This window comes from Musca autumnalis, unplaced genomic scaffold, assembly GCF_047663935.1.
Source record: "Musca autumnalis isolate F117 unplaced genomic scaffold, ASM4766393v1 scaffold_1, whole genome shotgun sequence".
NCBI lineage: Eukaryota > Metazoa > Arthropoda > Insecta > Diptera > Muscidae > Musca > Musca autumnalis.
Window position 1 is genome coordinate 81,964,812 of NW_027411644.1, and position 24,495 is coordinate 81,989,306.

General features: G+C 37.6%; 1 protein-coding gene across 8 annotated transcripts in view; it reads left to right on the forward strand.

Annotated features, from left to right (window-relative positions):
- The window catches only part of LOC141402058 (transmembrane protein 135-like), a 39,044-nt gene extending 27,344 nt beyond the window's left edge, over window positions 1–11,700 (forward strand). For all 8 annotated transcript variants that reach the window (XM_073982689.1, XM_073982735.1, XM_073982715.1 and 5 more), the window contains 5 exons: window positions 522–694; window positions 766–1,578; window positions 1,660–1,800; window positions 10,755–10,921; window positions 10,997–11,700. In XM_073982689.1, the coding sequence (XP_073838790.1) occupies window positions 551–694; window positions 766–1,578; window positions 1,660–1,800; window positions 10,755–10,921; window positions 10,997–11,129 (1,398 nt within the window). In that variant the 5' untranslated portion in view covers window positions 522–550 and the 3' untranslated portion in view covers window positions 11,130–11,700. The remainder of the gene's footprint in view (window positions 1–521; window positions 695–765; window positions 1,579–1,659; window positions 1,801–10,754; window positions 10,922–10,996) is intronic.
- The last annotated feature ends 12,795 nt before the right edge of the window (window positions 11,701–24,495 follow it).

Consider the following 24,495-nt stretch of genomic DNA (forward strand, 5'->3'; position numbering starts at 1 on the left):
TCCTGATGAAAGATAGAAATGTTTCCGAAGGCCTTCTTATAGAAGAGAAGAAGGTATTCTTATAGAAGAGCGGAAGGTCTTTTCATAGAAGCCCATAAGTTCTTCTGATAGATGATGAGAAGCTCTTCTCATAGGTGACCAGAAGGTCTTGTTATAGGAGACAGAAGGCATAGAAGACCAGAAAGACTTATTGTAAAAAACCAGAAGGCTTAATTGTGGAATATGGAAAGATTTCCTATAGAATACCAGAGGTTTTCTCATTGCAGACAACCCGGTATTCACATTAATGGCGGGACCAATGTCTTTGTGTAGAAGATCAGAATTATTCTCTTCGAAGAACATGAGAATAGAATACTTAAAGATCTTCTCATAGAAAATCAGAATATTTTCCATAAACATGAACATTATTTACTCCAAACTATTGGTTTAAACCCGAGACAGTCTAGGTTGCACTCTGATTACACCACTGCTTCTAACAAACCTACATCTCTAACTAAATTCCTTTTCCCTTTTATTTTCAGTTCGATCCTAATTTCCACAAAGCTTCAAAATGACAGTTCAAAGTAAAATGGTATCACTTTGTACCTGCCAGGAATTTCAACATTGCTGGACAGATAAGTGTGTAAATGCTTCGGCTGGTTTAATATTGGCTGCCACACCATATTGCCTTAGAGTTTATAGCATGGTTTATGTGGTAAGTACAAATGCCGCAGCCTTTTTAACATCAGTTTCCCACATCTTAATCCCAAATGTTTCCTTTTCCAGCTTTCCCTTGTAATGCGCGGTAAAATTCCTACTTTAGATGATCTAAAGAAAACCATACGCGGTATTTTACAATCCACCGCATTCTTGGTAACAAATGCCTATGGCTTCATTATGTACAATTGTCTGCTGCGTAATCTTATGGGTCATTATACAAAAGCCAGCGTGGCATTTTTGCCATGTTTCTTGGCTAGTTTAATGGCCATTGTTGTGGAGAGACCACAACGGAGACCAATGTTAGCCCTGTATGTAGCCAATGTTGCCACAGAAACTCTGTGGAATATGGCGGAAGCACGTGGTTGGGTGAAGTCCATACCAAACGGTCAAGTGCTACTCTTCGGAGCTAGTGTTTCAGTATTGTTGTACCTGTATAGATTAGGTTTACATAAAACCACCTGTAAAGATTCTCTCTTTGGTTTGTTGAAAATATTTGTGGGTAAATCTGAAGAAGGTCAAGCACCAAAGGAGGGTATTGAAGGCAGTACAGAATCTACAGCGGCGCCATCACGCCAACAACGATCTCGTCCTCCCATCAATTATGCCACCATTCATGGTTGGGTTCAAGCCTATTCACGTTTTATCGAAAAGGTGAAAGGTAAACATGAAAGCTGTCAGCACAAAGAAGGTTGTGTACACTATTCCATTATGGGTGGTCTTAAACCATTGGTGGGTGGTATTGGTGTTCAGGTTGCCTTGAAACTTCTGCTGAATATCAAAAAGGTGGTACAAAATAAACTGGATTGGAAGAAAACGGTGTTCAATAAGAAGACCATGAATTTGGGTCTGTTCTTGGGTGCTTTCTCATTCCTATTTAAGGTAAGAAGGTCAGATGTTGGAGGATTTACATAGGAATTTTAATTTGATTTTATTTTATTTTCTTTTCATTTTATTTTTTAGTCTGTTTCCTGTGGCCTTAGACATGGTTTTGATCGTGATGATCCCAGATTTGCCATTCCAGCTGGTTTAATTGCTAGTGCCAGCTTCCTTTATTATCCTGATAAAACCGTAGCTTTATATGTTATGTGGAAAACACTACAGGTAAGATTGGGAAATCTTTTGAAATTTAAAAAAATCTCCTTATTTTATATTCATCATCATGGCGTTTACAACATTAAGGGTCTGTTTCACTATGTCGAAAAAAAAATGATTGCGAACGAAAAACACCTAAACTTTGGTTTTCATGGCAATATTGACTTTGTGTTTGCTTTAAAACAAATTTAAAAATCATACACGAGTTTAGTTGTTTTTCTTTCGACATAGTGAAACAGGCTGTATATATTTTTCCACTGAAAAATGAAAGTCCCGTTTGCTACGTCAGCCTATAAGTTGTCCACCCAAAATCTGTCAAAAAATCTATACACATTAAGAGGTTCAGGGACTCTAGGGACTCTAAAATCCGTGACATAGGACCAAACCATAGCTTTAATTTCCATTTTCTAAGCAGATTCTTACTCGAGAAATTTGTCGTTTTTTTTAATTATGGAAGCGACACAATTGTTTATTAAAATACATAATTGAAATAGTCGATAGGGGTTTGAAAGTAACTTTGACTCCAGACGTAATCGGTTTATACAGGTTATCTATCAGAGATCTATGTACAGATAGATATTCCTTCCTTTTTCGGCAAGATTTTCCATATCCAAGTAAAAAACGCGTTAAATTCGGCTGGGCCGAACAGTTGTATTGAAGCAAAATTAACTTTTGTATTCACATTTAGGTCAGAAAAAGTGACAAAGAACCACAAAATATAAAAAAAATCGGACGGTTCTGCTATGTTAAATCGTGGATCTATACCGACAATTCACTGTGAAAATGTTGTATGCCCCCTAGCGAAGACTAAATACCAAATTTCAGCCGTTTCGATGTGATAAAGAGGCTAAAACGTTGAAATAGCGAATATCGAAAGGTACCGTTCTATGGGGGGCTATATCTAAAAGTGGGATAGCAACAAAGACTAAATCTGAATTTTAAGCCATTTCGGTGTGATTAAATGCCAAAAATACCGAAAATCAGGAGGTGCTGTTCTATGTGGGCTATATTAAAACATGGACCTACAGCAACAAATTTATGGGAGAAAGCTCTGCGTTCCTAACGAAATTTCAGCCATTTCGGTGAAATACCGAAAATCGGGTGGAACCGTTCTATGAGGGCTATATCCAAACGTGGACCTACAGCAACAAATTTTTGGGGGAAAGTTTAATGCTTCCAACGAATACTAAATACGAAATTTCAGAGTGATAATGAGGCTTGAACCTTGAAAATATTGAACATTTTTGGGGAAAGATTAGCGCTTCAAACAAAGACAAAATACGCAATCCCACGCAGCGGGTTCTTTCGTACCGGATTGACCCGAAACAATAGAGTTTCGACCAGCGGCTGCCAACCCAGCATCAAACCTATGCTTCTACCTAGGTTTTTATGCTGCTACAACAACAACAGCAAGACAAAATACGAAATTTAAATGCTGACACCCGCTACATACCTGCTGATAAATTACCCGAAATTATATCAAATTTCCCAGCGTAGGCGACGTTACTAACAAATGAGCGTGATGAGTACTAACCCTGAAGACCCAAGATCTAAATAAGTTACTCTTGAAGTTAGCAAGATAGTAGGCGAACATATACAGAAAAAGTGGCTAGAACACCTTAAGCAATGTCACATTGGGAAAAAAGGGGGGAAAATGACACCATCGATCATGACATTTAGCACAGTGCTCACCTCTCCGCAGCCCATGTGCTGGATAGAGTGGCCATAGATTTAGTGGCGAATACTTGCATATTCCTCGTGTAGAATAATTTGGTAAGATCAGTCCATTAGGAGTTCAGTCCTTCACAAATAACATCATTGAAGGTACATGGCGGCCATCTCATACATGACGACCTCAATACCATCTGGAGGGGGTGGGATACAGGAGAGGTATAGGTTAAACAGTTCCGGAGATTCACTCACCTTGGGGAACTCCTTGTTTCACTCTACGGTGCTTGGACTTCTTGCTCCTGAATTCCACGTACGACAGTCGTCCACGTGTCGACAGAAAGGTAGTCTGCTCGAATTATCCAAAACCTTTAATACTGTCCAGCACAACACGACAAAAGCGAAATCGGTTGGTACGATTCACCTTTTGCTGACATCCTTGTCTGGCTTCAGTAGCGGGACCACCCTGCCCATTTTCCAGACTTAGGGAACGATGTAGATGGCTAGCGACAGGTTGATAACTTAAGTGAGATATTAGACTCCCGGCACATCCACCTGTTTCAGCATTACCAGGGACCAACACTTTGGATGATTTAGCGTTCCTGATGACATTCGAAGTACTCTTCTCATCGCCCTGTCACACCCTGGGTGCTCGACAAATTGTCGATTAAAATAACTTGCGCACCTATTCGGTCGCCAAACGTTACTGAGGTCCTATCTTCCTTCTTTCCAGGGTTCGGGAGTGACTTAGCTGTTGCCCACAATAGACTTATTCGGCTCCAATTTTCCCCTTTTCAGATGATTAAACCACTTGTTCCTCCGGTTCGCGGGAGTGAGATACCCGTGAGAGCTGAGCTGCAAGCTACCGGACGGGTCACAGGTTGTGGATAGTGCACAGCCCCTAGTTGGGGCCAGTTGTGAATATATTGAATAAACAACCCCGAACAAGCAGCGGATGAGGAATAGGGTATGGAAGCTCCATAGCCCGAACACCTCATTGTCAGGACGAGTAGATGCCGTCCTTAAAATTAGCATCCAAACAACAATATCTCATCTGCCAATGAGCCAACTCGAAATAGTCGGGGAATAGGGTCAGGCAGATAATTGCATAATTATGGTCGGATTGTGTAAAAGGGATGGTAGCGGAAGAACAGATAACTGTCAACGGTAGCGCCCACAAGCTTCCAGGAAGCCTACACCCGTGCTTAGTCGTTCAAGAGTGTCGGGCTCAACTAAGCTCTTCTTTGTCCTTACAAGCATTGGAGAAACCCTGACAAAATGTCAAAGTAACATGAATACAACACGAAGGAATATCACACATCTCCCAGGGGGTCACAGGCAAATGTCAAATCCCCCCGTTTCGACGGCAAGCTCCACAGGTCTGGGAGGGAGCAATTCATGTTTAGACAGTATAAAAGAAACCTCTACAAAGACTAAATCAACATCAACATTCGCATTTAAAAGACGCACCAAAATTGCGTGCTGGAATGTTAGAACTCTCTACGAATGTGGAAAATTATCGCAACTGGCAAAGGAACGTGAAAAAATGGGTATTGACATCTTGGGTGTAAGTGAATGCAGATGGAACGGCTCGGGACTACATCGACTACAATCAGGTGAAACTCTAATCTATTCTGGCCGGGATGAAAAGGATATACATAGCGACGGTGTTGCATTACTCCTAAGCAGAAGCGCATCTACATCCCTTATCAACTGGAATCCAGTAAACGAACGCATATTGACAGCCAGATTCCACTCCAGAATACGTAATATCACCATTGTCCAAGTATATGCCCCGACAGAGACTTCAGTCTCAGACATTAAGACGAAATTCTATAGTGAATTAGATAAAGTTCTCTCCAAAACACCTAAGGGAGATATACTGATATGTATGGGAGACTTTAATTCTAAAGTAGGAAAAGACAATACAACCTACAAACACTGTATGGGTAAGCACAGAATAGGAGTACGAAACGAGAACGGAGAACTTCTATTAGAAACGTGTAGCAGACATGGCCTCATAGTAGGTGGTACTTGTTTCAAGCACAAACGTAGTCACAAAACGACATGGATATCTCCAGATAGGAGAACTGAAAACCAGATTGACCACTTTTGCATTAGCCGTAAATGGAAACATAATCTTTGTGATGTACGGGTAAAACGTAGTGCTGACATTGGCTCTGACCACCACCTACTTCTCGCGATAGTGCAAATGAAAGTAAGCGCCATCAAAAATACACATCAAAAATTTACGTCATCGAAGTTTGACGTAGAAAAATTAAAATACCCTCGTTATCAGGAAGCCGTAGAAAACGATTTAAATATGATGTTAGAACAGGAGAATGTCCCAAACGAAGGCATAGAAGAACGCTGGGAACACATTAAAAATAATCTTTTACAAACGTGCGAAAATGTGCTTGGACACTATGCCCCCGGAAAAAAGGAATGGATGAGCCCATCAACTTGGAGCTTAATAGAAGAAAGAAGAAATCTGAAAATATCAAAGAACAATGAAAAATCGTCGCATAAAAAAATTGAATTGGAAAAGTTATACACAACAAAAAACAAGGAAGTAAGAACTGCTTGTAGAAGAGACAAAAGGGCATACACTGATGAACTTGCGATGCAAGCAAACGAAGCGGCAAATAGGAACGACACTAAAGCGGTCTATGATATAACAAAACGGCTAGCAGGGAGACATAAACCACATGACCGCCCCATCAAATCAAAGGATGGGACTGTTCTAACAAACATTGATGAACAAATTTCTCGCTGGCGCACGCACTTTATGGAAACATTAGATAACACTCCGAACTCTCCTTCAAACTTTAATACCATGTCCGACGTACCCATACCTACGTCTAATCAACTCAGCACCGAACCACCATCCCTCATTGAAATAGAGAATGCTATTAAAAGGCTCAAAAACAACAAAGCTCCAGGATACGACCGTATTCCCCCAGAAATAATAAAATGCTGTCCTACAAAAATATCACGACTTTTTTACCCACTATTCCAAGATATTTGGAGAGAAGAAAAACTACCCAACGACTGGTTACAAGGCATTCTACTAAAACTGCCGAAAAAGGGAGACCTTTCCCAATGTAAAAACTATAGAGGGATTTCTCTTCTGTCCATACCTTCCAAAATACTCACAAGAATTCTTCTTAATAGAATCAACTACACGGTAGAAACAAATCTTCGGAAAGAACAAGCTGGGTTCCGCGCAAATATGTCATGTGTAGACCATATAAATACGCTCCGAATAATCGCTGAGCAAACAATAGAAATGCAAAGTAATATATATATGACGTTCGTGGACTACACAACTGCTTTTGATAGCGTATTCCGGTCCAAAATATGGGAGCTACTACAAACAACAGGTATCCCATCGAAGCTCATAAGCCTTATTAAAGCTCAGTATGACGGATTCCATTGCCGGGTCCTACACAATGGCCGTTTATCGGAACCATTTCGCCCAAAATCCGGTGTGAGGCAGGGTTGCCTACTGTCGCCGCTACTATTTCTTCTGGTAATTGATAATGTGATGAAGGAAACAATCGCAGGTAGCCGTCGTGGTATCCAATGGACTATAAGCAGCCATCTTGAGGATCTAGACTACGCAGACGACATTTGCCTACTATCCACCAAGCACTCAGATATGCAGTCTAAACTCGATGACTTAGTTGCCCACTCAGCGAAAGTCGGATTAAGAATTAACACCGCAAAGACAAAGGCTTTAGCAATAAAAGCATCAAACAACAATCATTTTGTCATTGGACAGGAACAAATTGAGTTCGTAAACAAATTCTGCTATCTGGGAAGCATGATCTCAACCGAAAGTAGTGCACAGGCTGACATTGAATTCAGAATTGGTAAAGCCAACAGCGCCTTCTTTCAATTAAGAAACATCTGGAACTCAAGGGTTATACTAACGAAGTCAAAAATCAACATATTCAAATCAAACGTTCTGTCAGTACTATTGTATAGTTGCGAATCATGGTTAACAACAACAACCCTTAACAACAAATTGCAAAGCTTCACAAACAGATGCTTGCAAACTATTTTAAAAATCTGGTGGCCAAATGTAATAAGCAATGAAAATCTGTACAAAAAATGTGATATAGAACCTATTCCCGTTATAATAAAAAGAAGGAAGTGGCAATGGATTGGTCACACATTGCGAAAAGAACAAGATGAGATATGTCGCCAAGCCCTAGACTGGAACCCCCAAGGGCACAGAAGGAAGGGTCGGCCAAAGACCACTTGGAGAAGAAGCCTGATGAAGGAAGTGGAGAGCAGCGGCAGTAGCTGGAATGAAATTAAACGTATTGCGAATGATAGAATAGTTTGGAAAAACTTTGTAAAGGCCCTATGCTCCCCAAGGAGTTAAGTGGAAATAAAGAAGAAGAAGAAGAAACCACTTGTTCCGCTTATGCTCACCGACCAACCTGTTAACATCCAGTGTCAGCTCCCTGACGCTTAGGTCACTGAAGTGGGCTCGACGAGGCTCATCATCCTCTGCTGAGAAATTTGGTCTCACGTCTGGTATTCTATCAGCAGGCATATAGCGAGCGGCTGCAGCAGGGATGAAGTCAAGGAACATCATCTCTTCTACCCATCTCTCTTCTTGTAACCATCACAACGCTGTAAGCTGCAATTGTGGTTGAGTTTGGTTTCCTGCTCCGCCGCGACCATGATATTGCTTCGACTCATGAAGTCCACTACTTCCTCGACCTTACCTCAGAGTCCATTGCAATTAAATTAGAAAAAGGATGCATTTTCAGGGATTGGAACAACAACGGTCGATGTTAAGAGCTCTGCGTGCAGCTGCTGTTGGGGGACTGTGGGGGAGTCTCGTATTCTGATGACGACAACGACTCTTTGGGGGCTGCGTTCACACAGCATGCAGCTGTCGAAGTCGCTCACATGGAGATGAGTGAGATGCACCCACTCCCGGCATCTATTGCATCTCTCTGAAGTTTGAGTGTGGTGGATGTGAATGTGACAAACTAAGCACATCTAAATTGGTCCTGGGTTTCCCTCTGTCCCGGCAAGGACCGAAGAGTCCGAATTTGGCATTTCGGGATATGCTGTTCCCAACACAGAAAAACTATACGAATACAAAAATGTGTACACCGCCGCTGTGGGATTAAATTACCCCATGTTGTTGGGTGTAACGTTCGACAACCTTCTTAAGTCGTTTACGGAAGCAACAGTAGTTTCCGATAACATCAGGACAGGACAGGATCCTCTTGACACTTTCAGGCAGTCTTGGGGTGCTGACAGGAAATCTTCTTGGTCTGTATTAAATCAATAGACCGGTCTGTGGTAATCTGTGCAGCGCCAGTTGGGTCAGCAAACTTTAGAGATACGCAGATCAAGAATATTCAAACTTGCCAGAACACCGACTTGAGGACTGCCACATATTCATGAGGAGGTAAAGATTTTACTGGCTTATTAGTCCAAAACATTTTGTCGATGCAAAACTTGTTTGGGTGTTCTATATCAAGCCACCAAAGTACCTCGATAGAATCTTGAAAATTGAATGCTGGATATCTCAGTATCCTTATTACATATAGATACTTTATAATCATCTTAGGGATAGTTCCACAAACATAAGGGCGATTTCTTACATATCATATTAGCCCAGCAAAATGTTCGATGACAAATCATGAGTTGAATCATGGGTGCAAGTGACATGTCATAGGTGAAAATTTAGGTGAATCACCAATGAAATTTACAAGGGAGTGACACACACATTCACCAATTCATTGTCATAGCATTTTGCACCAGTTCATTGTCATAGCATCTTGCACCAGTTCATCATCATAGCATCTTGCACCAGTTCATTGTCATAGCATCTTGCACCAGTTCATTGTCATGACATTTTGCACCAGTTCATTGTCATAGCATCTTGCACCAGTTCATTGTCATGGCTTCTTGCACCAGTTCATTGTCATGGCTTCTTGCACCAATGCTTTGGATCCGGATTTTCGCCAATCAGAAATAAAATTTGTAATACACTTATGTAATTTGTTGAATTAATAAGAATAAAATGAACAGATGATTTGTATCTTTATTTTGTATGTAATTTTTAAAATAATATATTATATTAATCTGCAATATCATATTTATCTCTCCGGATGGCTGCAAGATATTTCTTTCAACTTGGGGTTCCGTTTTTCCAATATTTGATAAATTATGTGTCAATCTCTGAACCAAGCTCTTCATTTGGGAAATCTAGTATAAATTTGAATTCTATTATGTTATTTCAAAAGAAAAAAACTTATCCTGTAATAGTTACCATGTTATGGTCTCTTTTATACTTATTTTACCGATCTTCTACTTTGCTTCTCTAATTTTGGGTGCCATGTTTTGTGATATCATATTCAATTTGGCCTTTCCATTGGAGTTTTGTTCTTCCCTCGGGTCGCAGGTTTCCAAACACAAAATATATTTTTCTTTTGTTTTATATCAAATTACATTGTATTTTTAATTAAAATATATAAATTTTGCCACTATCGATCACTTTCATCTGACGTTTTCATTTTAACAATTACTTCTGCAAGTACACAATTATTCGGGTACATGGGTATTTGTTAATTTATTGTGCGGGTACTTATAAATTTATTTAAACTCATGACAATATTATGACAAATATCGGATCTTTCACCAATTCAATTTCACTCATGAAAATTCGATGAAAAAGATCGGATCTTTCACGACTTCAATTGCACTCATGAAAATTCGATGAAAAGGATCGGATCTTTCACGACTTCAATTGCACTCATGAAAAATCGATGAAAAGGATCGGATCTTTCACGACTTCAATTGCACTCATGCAAAAGAACCAGTGAAATCATGATTTCACATGGAATCACTTCCATTTAATTTTGCTGGGAGCTTAATTATATGAGGCATAATTTGTATTGCCTAGTCCGAACGACATATCTTAAGAAACCACTTTTAAATGTAGCTTACATTACGCTGAGAAATGTCATGTTGTCTGCCCATTGTAGCACCTTATCCTTGCTATGGGTAAGAAATATTTAAACAAATCCTCTTTAGTTCCACGTTTTTTATATGACTCTCATAGGCCGTTACAGCTCCACATTTGGTTGTATCACTTTTAAAGAACCCCTTAACAGATTTATGACATTTACCGTTTAATCACAACAATCTGTATTTATTTTGAAGTCCCATGTTGGAGTGTGCATAACTTAACCTAACTTTTATATAATATTTATTGGTGTTTATTTCAACGTTTTTATTACCCCCCACCCCCCTTACAGGTTGTCTACAATTTGGGCATTGAAAAGAAGAAAGTTCCAAAGGTACCTGGCTTTACAATAATGTTGTATGCCTTCTGTACAGCGGTTCTGTTCCATGCCGGTATTCTCGAACCAAAGTGTTTGAGACCTAGCTACTATAAATTCTTGCAAGATATTTCTGGTGGAAGGTAAGTCGGGAAGTTTGCTGACCGAAATGAAACATGCTATCATAATTTTTTCCTCATCTATTTTATCTTTTACAGATTTAATCATTTCAACATGGTACCCTTGGATGTCTTTGGCTTAAATACTGCTCGACAGACGGAAGAAGTTTTAATTAACCTAAAACTAACCGATAGATCTAAATTACCCATGTTTGCCTTGGCCAATTGGTAATGCGAGTTATCATTTGGCAACAACTTTTGGAACTAATTTCCGCATTCTTTATCAAACGTTTCTTTGTACAAAGTTCAATTGTATACTTATGTACATATGTATAAATTATAAGATATAAGCAATGCGGAAATTATGTTTCGAAAATTTTACTTGTAATTTTTCTACTGTAAATAAATAAGTGACGGGTGTTTGTACAAATTGAATTGTGATGTCAACCGAGTGATGAGTGAGCAAGGGATATAATATCGTACGATATCCATCCTTTGTATTTACCTACCTACCTTGTATGTATGTACATGTTATCTAGTATAGTTTTTTTTATTTTGTTTATTTGTTACAAAAGCAAATATCAATGAATCGTTAATTTCTTCATCTTAAAGAAATTTTAAAATGATTTCCATCCTATTCTTTTTTATATAAAGAAATTTAAATTTTAAATAGTAAATGTTAATTTTTAAATAAACTCTAGTGTGCTATTTGAAAGAGAAAGAGCTATTAAAAGTTATAACATTATAAATAAATATATTTTTGTACTTCCAGAAAATAAAAAAGGAAATAATTAATGACAAAACAAGTGACAGTTTTATTGTGAAATTCTACTCGCGTGCCTAAGGGGACAATCTTTTTGAAAAACATTAATTTTCGATCTCAATAAATATTACAAATGGAGTCATCTCGTGCGTTTCCAGCACGAAGTTTTTTATGTGTTTCAATAAAGATTAATTTTACATGCTCCTAAAAGTATGTCATACTTTTTTGAATTTACTGCAATTCACGTTGGTAGGTGTACGTTTTTTGTTTTTTATACCTTACCCAACAAATGAAGTGGAGAAATGGTTTTAGCTGAATGTTAAGCCACTATGAAACAAGTGAAAATAATACATCCAATGTCTGATAAGTAATCAGGAACTCATTTCGAGTGATGGCGCCCCCTTCTCAAAAGGACCAATCATTTTAAGTCCTAATTATGAGTATACAATTTTCTTCCTTCACAAAAATGTTCCACCTCGCTATATATTGGAATCTGTTCTCATAAATTCTACTCAGTACTTTCATTAAAAAAAATTTTCGGACTGCGAAGATAGGAATGTCACTTCAAGTTTGGACGTACAATCGATTTGAAGAGCAAACATAGACTAGAAAGGTCCGGGCAAGGTACGAACTGACTCATTACGAATATTGCACTCAACTTATCCAATTGCTTCATGTAAGTACTATTCGTCCCGGTAATATATTAACGCAATGACAAAGTATTGCCCAATTCATGCCAGCAGCCGTCCTTGGATATCAGATGCCTCCACCAGAAGAACCATCACAATGGATGAAGTTGCAAAGCTAGAACCGATCCCACGGCGGAGGGTTCTTCGATACCGGATTTGACCGGAACCACACAACACCCGTGTCCCGGGTAGCAGATGACACTTCAGTGCAGATATGGCCAGCAACAACAAATTTCCTATGTCCGCTGGCATAGGCAAAGCGATCGTACTCACGCGTATAGAGCAAACCCGTTCGTGGGTATTGATTTGGTTACGAAGTTTTTCGGCAAATCACACACACGCGACCCGAACGCAAAGTAATAGAGCAAATGTTTTGATTTTTTTACTTCAGTCTTGTACTGAATTTCATGCAAGCAGGTTGATGCCGCTTTATTTGTTTTTTTTGGGTACACTGAAAAGATTTTGCAGTTGTACAGCAAATATGTGGAGGGAAGAATTTGAAAATGATTTTTTGTTTTGTATTAATATTTTTAATGACGCAGAATGCCTCGTCTGCAATGCAACAATAAAAAATGTATGTATGCTTAGAAAGTCTTAACAAATAATTTTTATATACAATTTGTTTTTTCTCTAAAAAAAATTAACATATGAAGAAAAATACTTTTCAAATTATGAAGTTATTTATATTATTTTTAATTTAAGTCATACAAAGCGAACGCGCCAACAATATATTTTTCATTTCACACTCAATATGAAAATCATCACCCTGTTCTGTCAGTGTAATTTTACCCACACATAAACAATTTAAGCGCTCGCTCTTCTTGGTCGGCTATGGTATAGAGCAGTGTTCACCAGCGAGCCCGTACTGAGAGCAACTGAGCATACATTACCGTGTGTTTTGGATTGAAAGTTACGATAATTTGCTCTCAGTAGCAGCTCGCTGGTGAACACTGGTATAGAGTAAACATCTTCGTGTCGCTTCGTTAGGTTGGCATGTTGTTTTGCAAATCAGTCGATGAGAGGAACGTTGGTTTGTTGGTGTAATACTAATGTTGGTCGTTCGGATTTTTTCTGCTCACAAAAGCGCAATGTATAATCTGCAATTGTGTGTTTTTGGCCATCAATGCTTCAGTGTACAAATGTTTGTGCTGATATCGTTTTTCTGTGTTGGGAGCAGCATATCCCGGGATGCCTACTCCGGATTCTTTTGGTTCGTGCCACCTTAATTCATATTGGGCCCGTATTGATGCCACGATACCCACCACACGGTCATTTGTTTAGCTGTCCAGCCGACCCCACTTACCTGTCTCCTGATTCTTTATGGACGCAGCCAGTCCATGTTGCAGAATTGTTTAATCTGGATAGGGGAACCGTAGCCAGATAGTTGAATAAAATATACGAGCGGACGTATTGGCGTTGCAACAACAACAACAACTGAAATCGCACCAGAAGTGGAGGTGAGGGATTAGCTTTCCTACTGCACCAGTCTGTTTAATCCAGACCTATCTCACTTGAGTCTGGCTCTAATGGTCCGTAGTAAATGCCGAAATGGAGTTGCTGAACGAATATACTCCTTCGATAAATAGATATGTATATGTACATATGTATGTATCTCAGATTACAAGCCTAACATTAGCAAGCTTTTGGAAGGTCATAATCGTCTGGCCTTGGGGGACTTTAATGCGCATCTTGAGATGTGGCATTCGGCCCTCCCTAGTTTTATGAAAAGTTGATATGAAAAATATTTTCTCTATAATATTTTTCATATGACATTTATTTCCTGGGGCTCAATTCTTGTTCTATGAAAATTTGGAATGATAAGTTTTATAAAGGAAATAAATGTCAAATGAAAAATTTTATAAGGCAATTATTTTTCATTTCAAATTTTCATAGAACGAGAAACCAGTCCCTGGTGGCAAGTCTATGCCAGCCTTTACACTATACAATGTCAATCTGAAGAAGGTTTCAGGAGTCCTCAAGCAGCATTACAGACCAGGTGAGTCTGTGAAGGTAAAGGTTCTCCCCGTTTATGAAAGCATTAAAAAATTATTGTCCGATCGTGGGTATAAATTTCACACCCACACGCCCAAGTCTCTACTGCCTCAGATGTTGGTCGTAAATAATCTTACTGAGGACTATACTGAGCGTGAGATTAAAGATTATTTGGAAACGAAAGTTCCCTTCAAGTTTGAATTTCTGGGTGCAGTCAGTGTCTCTGACAGAAAATGGCTGCTCAGAGTTTCGAAACAGTCGGATATCCACAGTCTTTACAAACTCGGGACTATATTCGAAGACATAAATATTATAATAACTAAGGAGAAAGGGCAGGAAATCACACAATGCTTTAACTGTCAGCGGTTTGGTCATGTTGCAAGTAATTGCACAATGCCCACCCACTGCGTTAAATGCGGTGAAAATTACAGTCCTAAGAGTTGTCCAATTCCATCTAAAGGTCAAGAGATGGTCGTTGAATTAACAGATTCCACTACAAGAGAAACTATTAAAACTACTGCTCCTACATACAGATGCGCCAACTGCGATATTGAAAATCACCCTGCTTGTGCTCGTGACTGTGCACGCCGCCTGGCTATTCTGAATAAAAAAGCTAAGGCCAAGGTTAATTTACAGGCCAGTTCCCTAAATCGGTCACAAAGTCTGTCGTCTGTCCGTACAGATATTTCATTTGCTACTGCTGCATTGGCTAATAATGCAGCTCCCACTCCTAGAATTTCGAGGCCGGCAAGTTATCGTAAGCGAAAACTTTTGGCCCGATCTTCAACGAGATCAAACCCGGGCGAGTTTTAAGGTGACATTCATCAGTGTTAATTCGTTGATCTTCTTAGCGAGGAGACACTTATTACGAAATTTTATTAAGGATAGGCGTCTTGACATTATACTTACAGCGGAACACAAATAAAGACCAAATCATAATTTCAACAAGTAAGAACGGCGTTAAGTTCGGCCGGGCCGAACTTGTTATACCCTCCACCACGAGTTGTGTTGAAGTAAAATGGAACAATTAGTTTCCTTTCTTTTATAAAGAAGACTAAATACAAAATACTGAAAATCTGGAGGTACCGTTCTATGGGGCTATATGAAGACGTGGACCTATACTGATAAAGTTCATATACCGGAAATCGGAAGGTACCGTTCTATGGGGGCTAAATTCCAAATTTAAGCCATTTTGATGGAATATTGAAGCCACAACCTTCAAAATACCGAAAATCGGGAGGTACCGTTTTATGGGGGCTATATGAAGACGTTTACCTATACCGACAAATTTCATATGGAAAGTTTTATACCCCAAATGAAGACTAAATACCAAATTTCAGCCATTTCGGTGGAATATTCAATCCGCAACCATCAAAATACCGAAAATCGGGAGGTACAGTTCTATGGGGGCTATATGAGGGCGTGGACCTATACCGACAAATTTCATATGGAAAGTTTTATACCCCAAATGAAGACTAAGTACAAAATTTCAGCCATTTCGGTGTAATATAGAGGCCACAACCTTCAAAATACCGAAAATCGGGTGGCACCGTTCTATGGGGACTATATCAAAACGTGAACCGATATAGCCCATTTGCAATACCAAACATACTAGAAGAAATAGCTCTATCTTACAAAGCTCTATCTTAAAAATTGCGAGCTGTATCTTGATTTCAACAGACGGACGGACATAACGAATTAGAATTTCACCCTGATCAAGAATATATATACTTTACAGGGTCTCTGATGATTATTTCGATGTGTTACAAACGGAATGACAAATTTAATTATACACTCCATATTATGGTGGAGGGTATAAAAACTGAAAATTTCTGTATCATGATTTCAAAACTTTTCAATCATGATTTCCACATTTTGTACCATGGAAGTAGAGTTGTGCAATCTAGTTAAAAAAAAAAACATATGAGTAACGTCATGCAAACTAAAGTGTGAAATTACGCATACGCAGTTTTTTCATACAAACGACCGGAGTCCATTGAACTAGATAGGAGGTACCGTTATATGGGGCTATACCAAAATATAGACCTATGTTGACGAGTTTTGGTGCATATATTTCGCGACCAGAGGGAACCGCAAATGTGAAATTACACATATGGAAGTGACTAGATTGACTCAGAATTTTACCTCGACCAGGGTCGCAAATGATTATTTCAATGCGTTACAAACGGAAGAAACAAACTTAATAACCCTCCATGCTATGGTGAAGTGTATGGTAATAGATTGGCGGTGTTGACAATAAGAAACAAACGTATAGTTTGTATCTGTAATTTTATTGAAATAATTATTCCTTAAGAACACATTAGCAAATCAACAAAATAGCCTAGACTATTAAATTCGGAGCTAATAGCATTCATGAATAATATTCCGACACACACAAAGTCCTATCTCAGATTGTATGTGCATTTAAATGGGCGATCGTAAAAACACACATTAACTATTTATTGACACATAGTTCATAGCCCCGCAGACAAGTCGGTTGCTTACCAAAATGACAACCGCAACGCATTATGTTTAAACCGCTGTTAAACTGAATGATGTTATGCGGCTGTTGGGTAATCGATTATTTTAAAATATGTATTTATTCTTAAATTATGAATCATCCAATGGGCTTACCTCTTCCAATGATTTGTACAATGTTATTTGTACTAGCGGGCCCCGCAATGGGTGATTTGAAGTATACATAAAGAGTGATCCCAACTTTTTTAAAGAAAAAAAAAAAAACAAACAGAAAATTCTAATTGAATGGGAAATGTTTATTATTGTTTAAAAGAACATTCTTTAGCATTAATTTTTTTAAGATTATGTCTATCAAATGTTTGCCGCGTCTATTCGTAGAGTCCAATTTTCGCTGAATCATTACATATACACTGCACCCCGCTTATTTACCTCTCTGCTTAACTGCCTTTCCCGTGTAATTGCCTCACAATCTGAATCCCCAAAGTTTTTTCATATAAATGAGTTCAAACTGTCCCGCTTAACTACTTTTCTATAAGTACCCAATTCGGATATTTGCCCGTCAAATATTTCCCCAAAAAGAACAGTTAATAATGTTTTTCTCGGTTTATTACCCGCTCTGGTGTATTTATGAGAAAATCAATTTCGACGACTACGTGAATTGTGATGAAGATGTGCAGTGTTATGTTCACTGATGACTAAATATATTATTGATTAAATAATATAACTTATATATTTTTAGACTTTTTTACTATAGGCCGTTTTGTTTTTTTTTGCGATTATGTTGTAATTGTTGTCATTTTTTATAAGGCTGAGATGAGATTTTTGTAACTATCGGTCCACGTTTTTTATATAGCCCCCATAGAAGGGTAATACCCGATTTTCGGTATTTTCAAGATTTTAGCGACATTATCTTATCCTAAAGGCTGAAATGTTGTATTTAGTCTTGTTTGGTGCCAAATAAAAACGTTCCTCCAAAAATTTGTCAGTATAGACTCATGTTTTGATATAGCCCTCATAGAACAGTACATCCCGTTTTTCGGTATTTTGAGGATATTAGCTAAATTTTTTGACTGAACTACCTGTTATTTGACATTTAAAGTTCGCAAAACTTCTCCATTAAAAATTAACAGCATAGCTCCATGGTTTGGTATAGACCCCCCCCCCCATAGAACGATAGCTCCCGATTTTGGTTATTTTCAAGTTAACGCCTAACTCTTGTACCGAAATGGCTTAAATTTCCTGTTTAGTCTTAGTTGGCAGCATTAAACTTTCTCCCAGAAATTTGTTTTTATAGATCCATGTTTTGAACGGTAGGTCCTGATTTTCGGTATTTTTAAGGGTTTAGACTCTTAATCACACCGAAGTGACTGAAATTTCGTAGTTAGTCTTCGTTGGACGTACAAAATCTTTCCCTGGAAATTTGTTCATATAGGTCCACGTTTTGTTATAGCCTCATTATCACAACAAAATGGCTGAAATGTCGTAATAATTCTTCGATGAGAGTAAAACTTTTCCCCATTTTTTTTGCTATAGGTCCACGTTTTTATGTAGACCCCATTAAACGGTACCTCCCGATTTTCGGTATTTTCAAGATTTTACCCTCATTATCACACCGAACCAGTTGAAATTTTGTGTTCAGTCTTCGTTAGGAGCGTTGAATTTGCCCTCAGAAATGTCTTGCTATAGGTCCACGTTGTGATTTAGACCCCCGGTATTTTAAAGGTTTTAGCCCCATTTTCGCAACAAAATAGCTGAGATTAGGTATTTTGTCTTTGTTGGAAGCGCTAAACTTTCCATCAGATTTTTTTTGTTATATGTTCACGTTTCGATAGATCCCCCATAGAACGGTACCTCCCGATTTTCGGCATTTTCAAGATTTTAGCTCCTTATAACACTAAAATGTCTTAAATTTCGATGTTGTTATTGTATGTTTGTGTGTTCGTTCTTCTGCTCAATCTGGCTCTGAGTCTATCTCCATCTTGAAAAAGTGTCCGATGTCACTCAGAAACCCCCATATGTATCTTCAAGCTTCAGAAAATTTAATTTTCATGGCTACTTATTATGAGGTTTATTTGAAAAATTGCTAAGAAGAAAAACAAAACAAAAATATGAAAAAAATCCACCCAAACAAAACCCGTAGAAAAGCCAGATATTAACCACAAAGGCCCATATTTTTTGCAGTAGCATCAGCTGTACGACGATGTGTTGCAATATAAAATGGTCATTTAAACGGGAACGAGTATTCTCATTTACATGAATGTGTTTTACACACTTTAAGGACATAAACAAGACCATGATGAATGTGTCCAGAAAGAAGGGCATGAAAGTGAATATAAAAATGTTCACTTTATTAACAGTCAAAATGTTCTGATGATGATGATGGCGTTTGCATGCTGATGATGTTCATGTTTTTGTAAATTAAAAGCAGATGAGCTTGAAAAAGTACCTATGACGACATAATCTTAAGGGATTTTCATTTGAAACTGTTATGGCCAATAATAAATTGGTCGTAATGTGCTAAGAGAGAATCTGCCAATGGGGATATGACAATAAATGGCGATAAAATCAACATCCCAACATAAAATATTTTCAGGGCTACCATAGCGCTTCCTATTCGTCACTATTTGGTAAGTGTGTTGAGCGTTCAACTTTTCTCCAGTAATGTAGGCGAGAACGCACAGTGTTGCCGCGTGGACAAAAATCAAAAAAATGTGGTGTTAACTTTTACATATGTTTATGTTTTTTTTTTCTTACAGTAAACACATCCGATACATGGAATCTGAAAGAATTTTGTAGATATGAAGTTGTAGCTCTTTAAATATGAAAAATATTTCCCAGGTAATCTAAGGCGATAATCATATGAAAATTAGACGACATTTAAAATAACATTTTCTGAAAAATTTGTTGGTAATACTAAAAGTTTTGGATGGGAATTTGATGAGTGGGCTGTAAATATAACGTTTTAGTATAAAAAGTTGACATTAACTGCACATGGGCAGTGTACCGTGATCAAGAAATCAAAATTTAAATTTGATAAAAAAAAATTCAAAATTCTTAATATTTAGTAGAGCTGATCTTTTGATTGGACATCTCTTCCAAATCAAAATGTGTAAAAACATTCTGCCCATCCCTGCAACCTTCTGAGATATATCGGTTCAGATTTTATATAGCCCCCATATATTTCTTTCCCCGATTTTGCTATAACTCGATCAATTTTAATCGAATAGCCTTCAAATTTAATATGTGACATTTTCTTAGGCTCCTGAGTAGTTTCACCGATTTTAGCAAAAATCAGTTCAGATTTGGATATAGCCCCTATATATATCTTTCCCCGATTTTGCTATAATTCGCTCAATTTTTGATGAATAGCCTTCAAATTTAAGATGGGATTCCTCAGGCCCCTGTTCAGTTTTACCGTTGACCTGGGTTGATGAATGTTCGCACAAGCACTTATGAGGACACAGGCCTAAGAAAACATCCCATGTTAAATTTGAAGGTTATTTTTCAAAAATTGACCGATTTATAGCAAAATCGGTGAATGATATATATGGAGGCTATATAGAAAACTGTACCGATTTTTGCGAAATCAAATCGAAATCGGTGAAACTGAACAGGGGCCTGGAGAAATGTCCCATGTTAAATTTGAAGACTATTCATCAAAAATTGAGCGATTTATAGCAAAATCGGGGAAGATATATATAGGAGCTATATCCAAACCTGAACCGATTTTTATGAAAATCGGTGAAAGTACTCAGGAGCCTAAGAAAATATCACATATTAAATTTGAGGGCTATTCGATTAAAATTGACCGAGTTATAGCAAAATCGGGGAAAGATATATATGGGGGCTATATCCACATCTGAACCGATATGGACCAAAGTTGATATTTTTCATTCCTGTGCCCTCATAAGTACTTGTGCAAAAATTCATCAACCTAGGTCAACGCCTTCTATTTTTGTCCACATTTGTATGGAAGCGGCAACATTGTGAAACGTAAGCGCAACATGGTGGTGCAGTGGAAGTGTGCCAGACTACGAAATCGAGGGTTCCCAGTTCAAGTTCCGACAGCAGCAATTTTTATACCTTCAGCCTTTAGGCTAAAGAGGGTATAGACACAAGGGTTATGATTTTTATACAACCTTGTATCCCTGTATCATATTTTGATGAGATTAGATAAAACGAAAATTATAATGTGATTCTATGAAAAAAGCTCACACTCACAAAGCTTTCAAAGTTTTTATATATGTATCAAAACTAAATTGAGTCACTTTAAACACATATATAACTCAAAACAAGGTTTAAGGCCACACGATAAACCAAAATTTTATCGACATATTATTACATGTATATATATCATATTTTACTTTATTCCAAATATCAAATCAAGTGAAAGTGGTTTGTGCGGGACCTTTTCAATATGCGTGCAGCAGGAAATAATTTTCTGAGAAAATTTTTTCTCATTTCATAGTATTTTTTCATTTTTTTTAAGTGGTTTGTGTGTGACCTTTTTATACCCTACTCCACAATGTGGGAAGGATATCATGTAACACCGCGAAATATTTGTCGTAGACCCCCAATGTTATATACAATTTTTCATATCTCGGAGAGATAAAGCCATATAGCGATGTGTGTCTGTCCATTATAAATTGTAATCAAACTCCAGGCCGCAATTATGGACCGATCGTCACGAAATTTTATATGAAGGTCGGTTTCATATCAGAGTAGATCGCTATTGTTATTGGGGATGATCGTGAAATATGTTGGGAGTCAAATGGAACAAAAACAAAAATTTTTATCCGTATTTGTATTTGCTCTTTAGGTCACAATCATAGTCCGACAAGAGCGAAATTTTAAATAAGGTGTGAGCTTATGACAGTAAAGAAGCTTGCAATTTTACATGATGATCAGATTGTTTTAGCGGGTGAAATGGACCGAAACGTTTGTTTGAAAATTGGAAAAATTTTAATATATATCTTATATCTTTATTCCTGGTAAACACATTCCACCCACGCGACCTTTCCATAGATGCCAATTATGTTGACGTACGTTCTCAGATAACAGAGTTACAGCCTAGTATATACAGAAATTCCACAGTTTTAATTGTGTGTATAGTAACCATAACCATAACGATAGAGTTCGCAGTTATAGTTTAATACTGACAACTTTTTACACGAGGTAGGAATTTTGGTCAAGGAAGATGCCAACAATTTTGAATAATGAGCGGATAGTTCTTAGGGGGTGAACTTTTGTGGGAAAAATATCCAAATTCAATTTTTGATCTATATTTTATTTCTAGGAGACATATTTCGGCAATCTACGAAAATAAACTTGGAAACCAACATGAATATAGCGGTTAGATAACTGAACTACTGCCTAACATATAAGTGGTTTTTTATTGTTGTAATTTTCTTGCAAGAATTACATTTACATTCCATGTTACAAACTTTCGCAATCATGATAGAAAAGTTTTCAAATCATGAAAGAAGGATTCCCAGGTTTTTAAATTATTACAAATTACAATGCTGTCCGAGGTCTTGAAGTTTTTGTGAAACCTTTGGTAAAAAGTAGTGTAATTGTACCTCGAAATATTGGTCTTTTTTCATTGATCGATTCGATAAAAATCACCGAAAACTATTTCTAAAATTCTTTTAATATTTGTTTATACCCTCAACATTTAAGCCAACGATTTGGAGTCGATTTACCCATGTCCGTCAGGCTGGCAGGTGCGCACGATAACTCTCGATAAATCAACCTTTTTGTTTCGAAGATGGACCATATCCATCTGCCCCTTCCGTTAATTACCCCCACAAAAGTTCACAATTTTTCGCTAAGATTATTCGCACGATAGGTTTAGAAGGGACTAACCGAATTATTCCAAACTAGGGATGTGTAAATATTACTTCCATGCATATATCAGGTTCGAATATTTACTATATGGGCCCACTCCTTTGGGAAAAGTGTCGTTCCACAGCTCTTCTCGAACCGTTTTGAATTTGTTTGAAATATGTTCGCTTTACGGCCCATTTTACAACGCACAATGGTCGAAACCACTAATCTAGCGGCGCGAAATTAATAACTTGCAAACGAATCGAGATATCAAGAAAAAAATTAATATAATGTTATACTGAATATTACAACTTTTGAAACGCATATAAACCGCGTAATAGTGAAATGTTAATGATGCGCATCCGATTTTCCAACGCAGCGAATCAATCCCTTTTATTTGATGTACAGTTTGTGAAATTCTATTTGGCGACCACGATGTATCATCTGTTGAATATTAGGGTGGAAAAAACAGTGAAATAGTCATAATTTCCACGAAGTTCAGTTACATTTTATGCGCATCCGATTTCGATGATCACCTTTAAAAAATATATAATTTGATGTCCTTTCATTGCAATCCATGAAGATCCGTGGATGTAGCATCGCACATAATTTTTAGAAAAAGTCAATTGTATTCGCTACAATTTTTAAATATCTGTTTTTGCACATTTTAAGCAGGCATATCGCTCTCTTTATTTGAGTAGAAATAACACATCCAAAGCGCGTTTAAATACGCGATATTTTCAAAAACATTTTTTGCAGATTTTCGAAGTTTGAGGGGTATCATATCCGCCAATCTAGTGGATGGATTTAGGCGCGCCGTGGCTTATTAGATTCAAACCGTAAAAAAAACTAAATTTACGTGGGTTTCCACGGAAATCAAATGACGTTTGCAAATGTTGAACCAAAAAAACAGATTTTTTAGAAAAATTTACGCACAATAATTTCGGCTTTGAGCGCAGATTGGTGTGATCTTATGAAGGCTACACGCTCATGTTATACATTAAAAATGCGAAATCGCGAGTACTACAATCGAATAATAAGCTTTTAGATAAATCCAGCTGCGCGTCCCGATTAGAACAAAAATTTAAAAAATCCCATTTTTCATTCTTCAAAATGTCAGCATCCGTTTGAGGTACTTACAGTGGATCTATTACAAAATCATACATTAGAAACCTCATCTCTGAAGTGTATTCTTTAACTTTTTTTGAGCATTAAGCTCTAGATTGTGTTGTAAAGCCACTAATTGGAAATTAATACAAAAAACTCGTTTCCTTCAACGCTTTTTTCCTATTTTTTTACATTAACACGACCACAGCATCCGCTCAAATTATTATTTTAAAAAATCCCTCGGTGAATCGGTCTAAAACAGTTTATTTTACCGCAATTACTTCAAAAGTTATAGTATATAACAACTGTTCACGATTTACAATACCCCATACCTCAGTTTCAACATAAGTTAATTTTCTACAAAAAGGTTGATATGTTACTGAAATGTTGTGTAAGCTCAAGCTTATATCGGCTAATATTTTTTATAGCACCCATATAACGGCACCTTCCGATTTTCCGTATTTTGAGGATTTAAGCCACATTTTCGTTGCAAATTAGCTGTAATTTGGTACATGGGTTCCTAGTGGTCACAAAACATTTCCACCAAAAATTATGGACATATGTGCACGTTTTGATATAGTCCCCATGTATCCGTACCTCCCGTTTTAAGGTATTTTGAATAAGCGACTTGGCTGTAATTTTGCATTCCGTTTTCTCACTGCGTGTAAAATCTTCTTACAACATATTTTCAATACGGATTTCTGTTTCGATGTAGCCCCCTTTTATAGTACCTCCCGATTCGT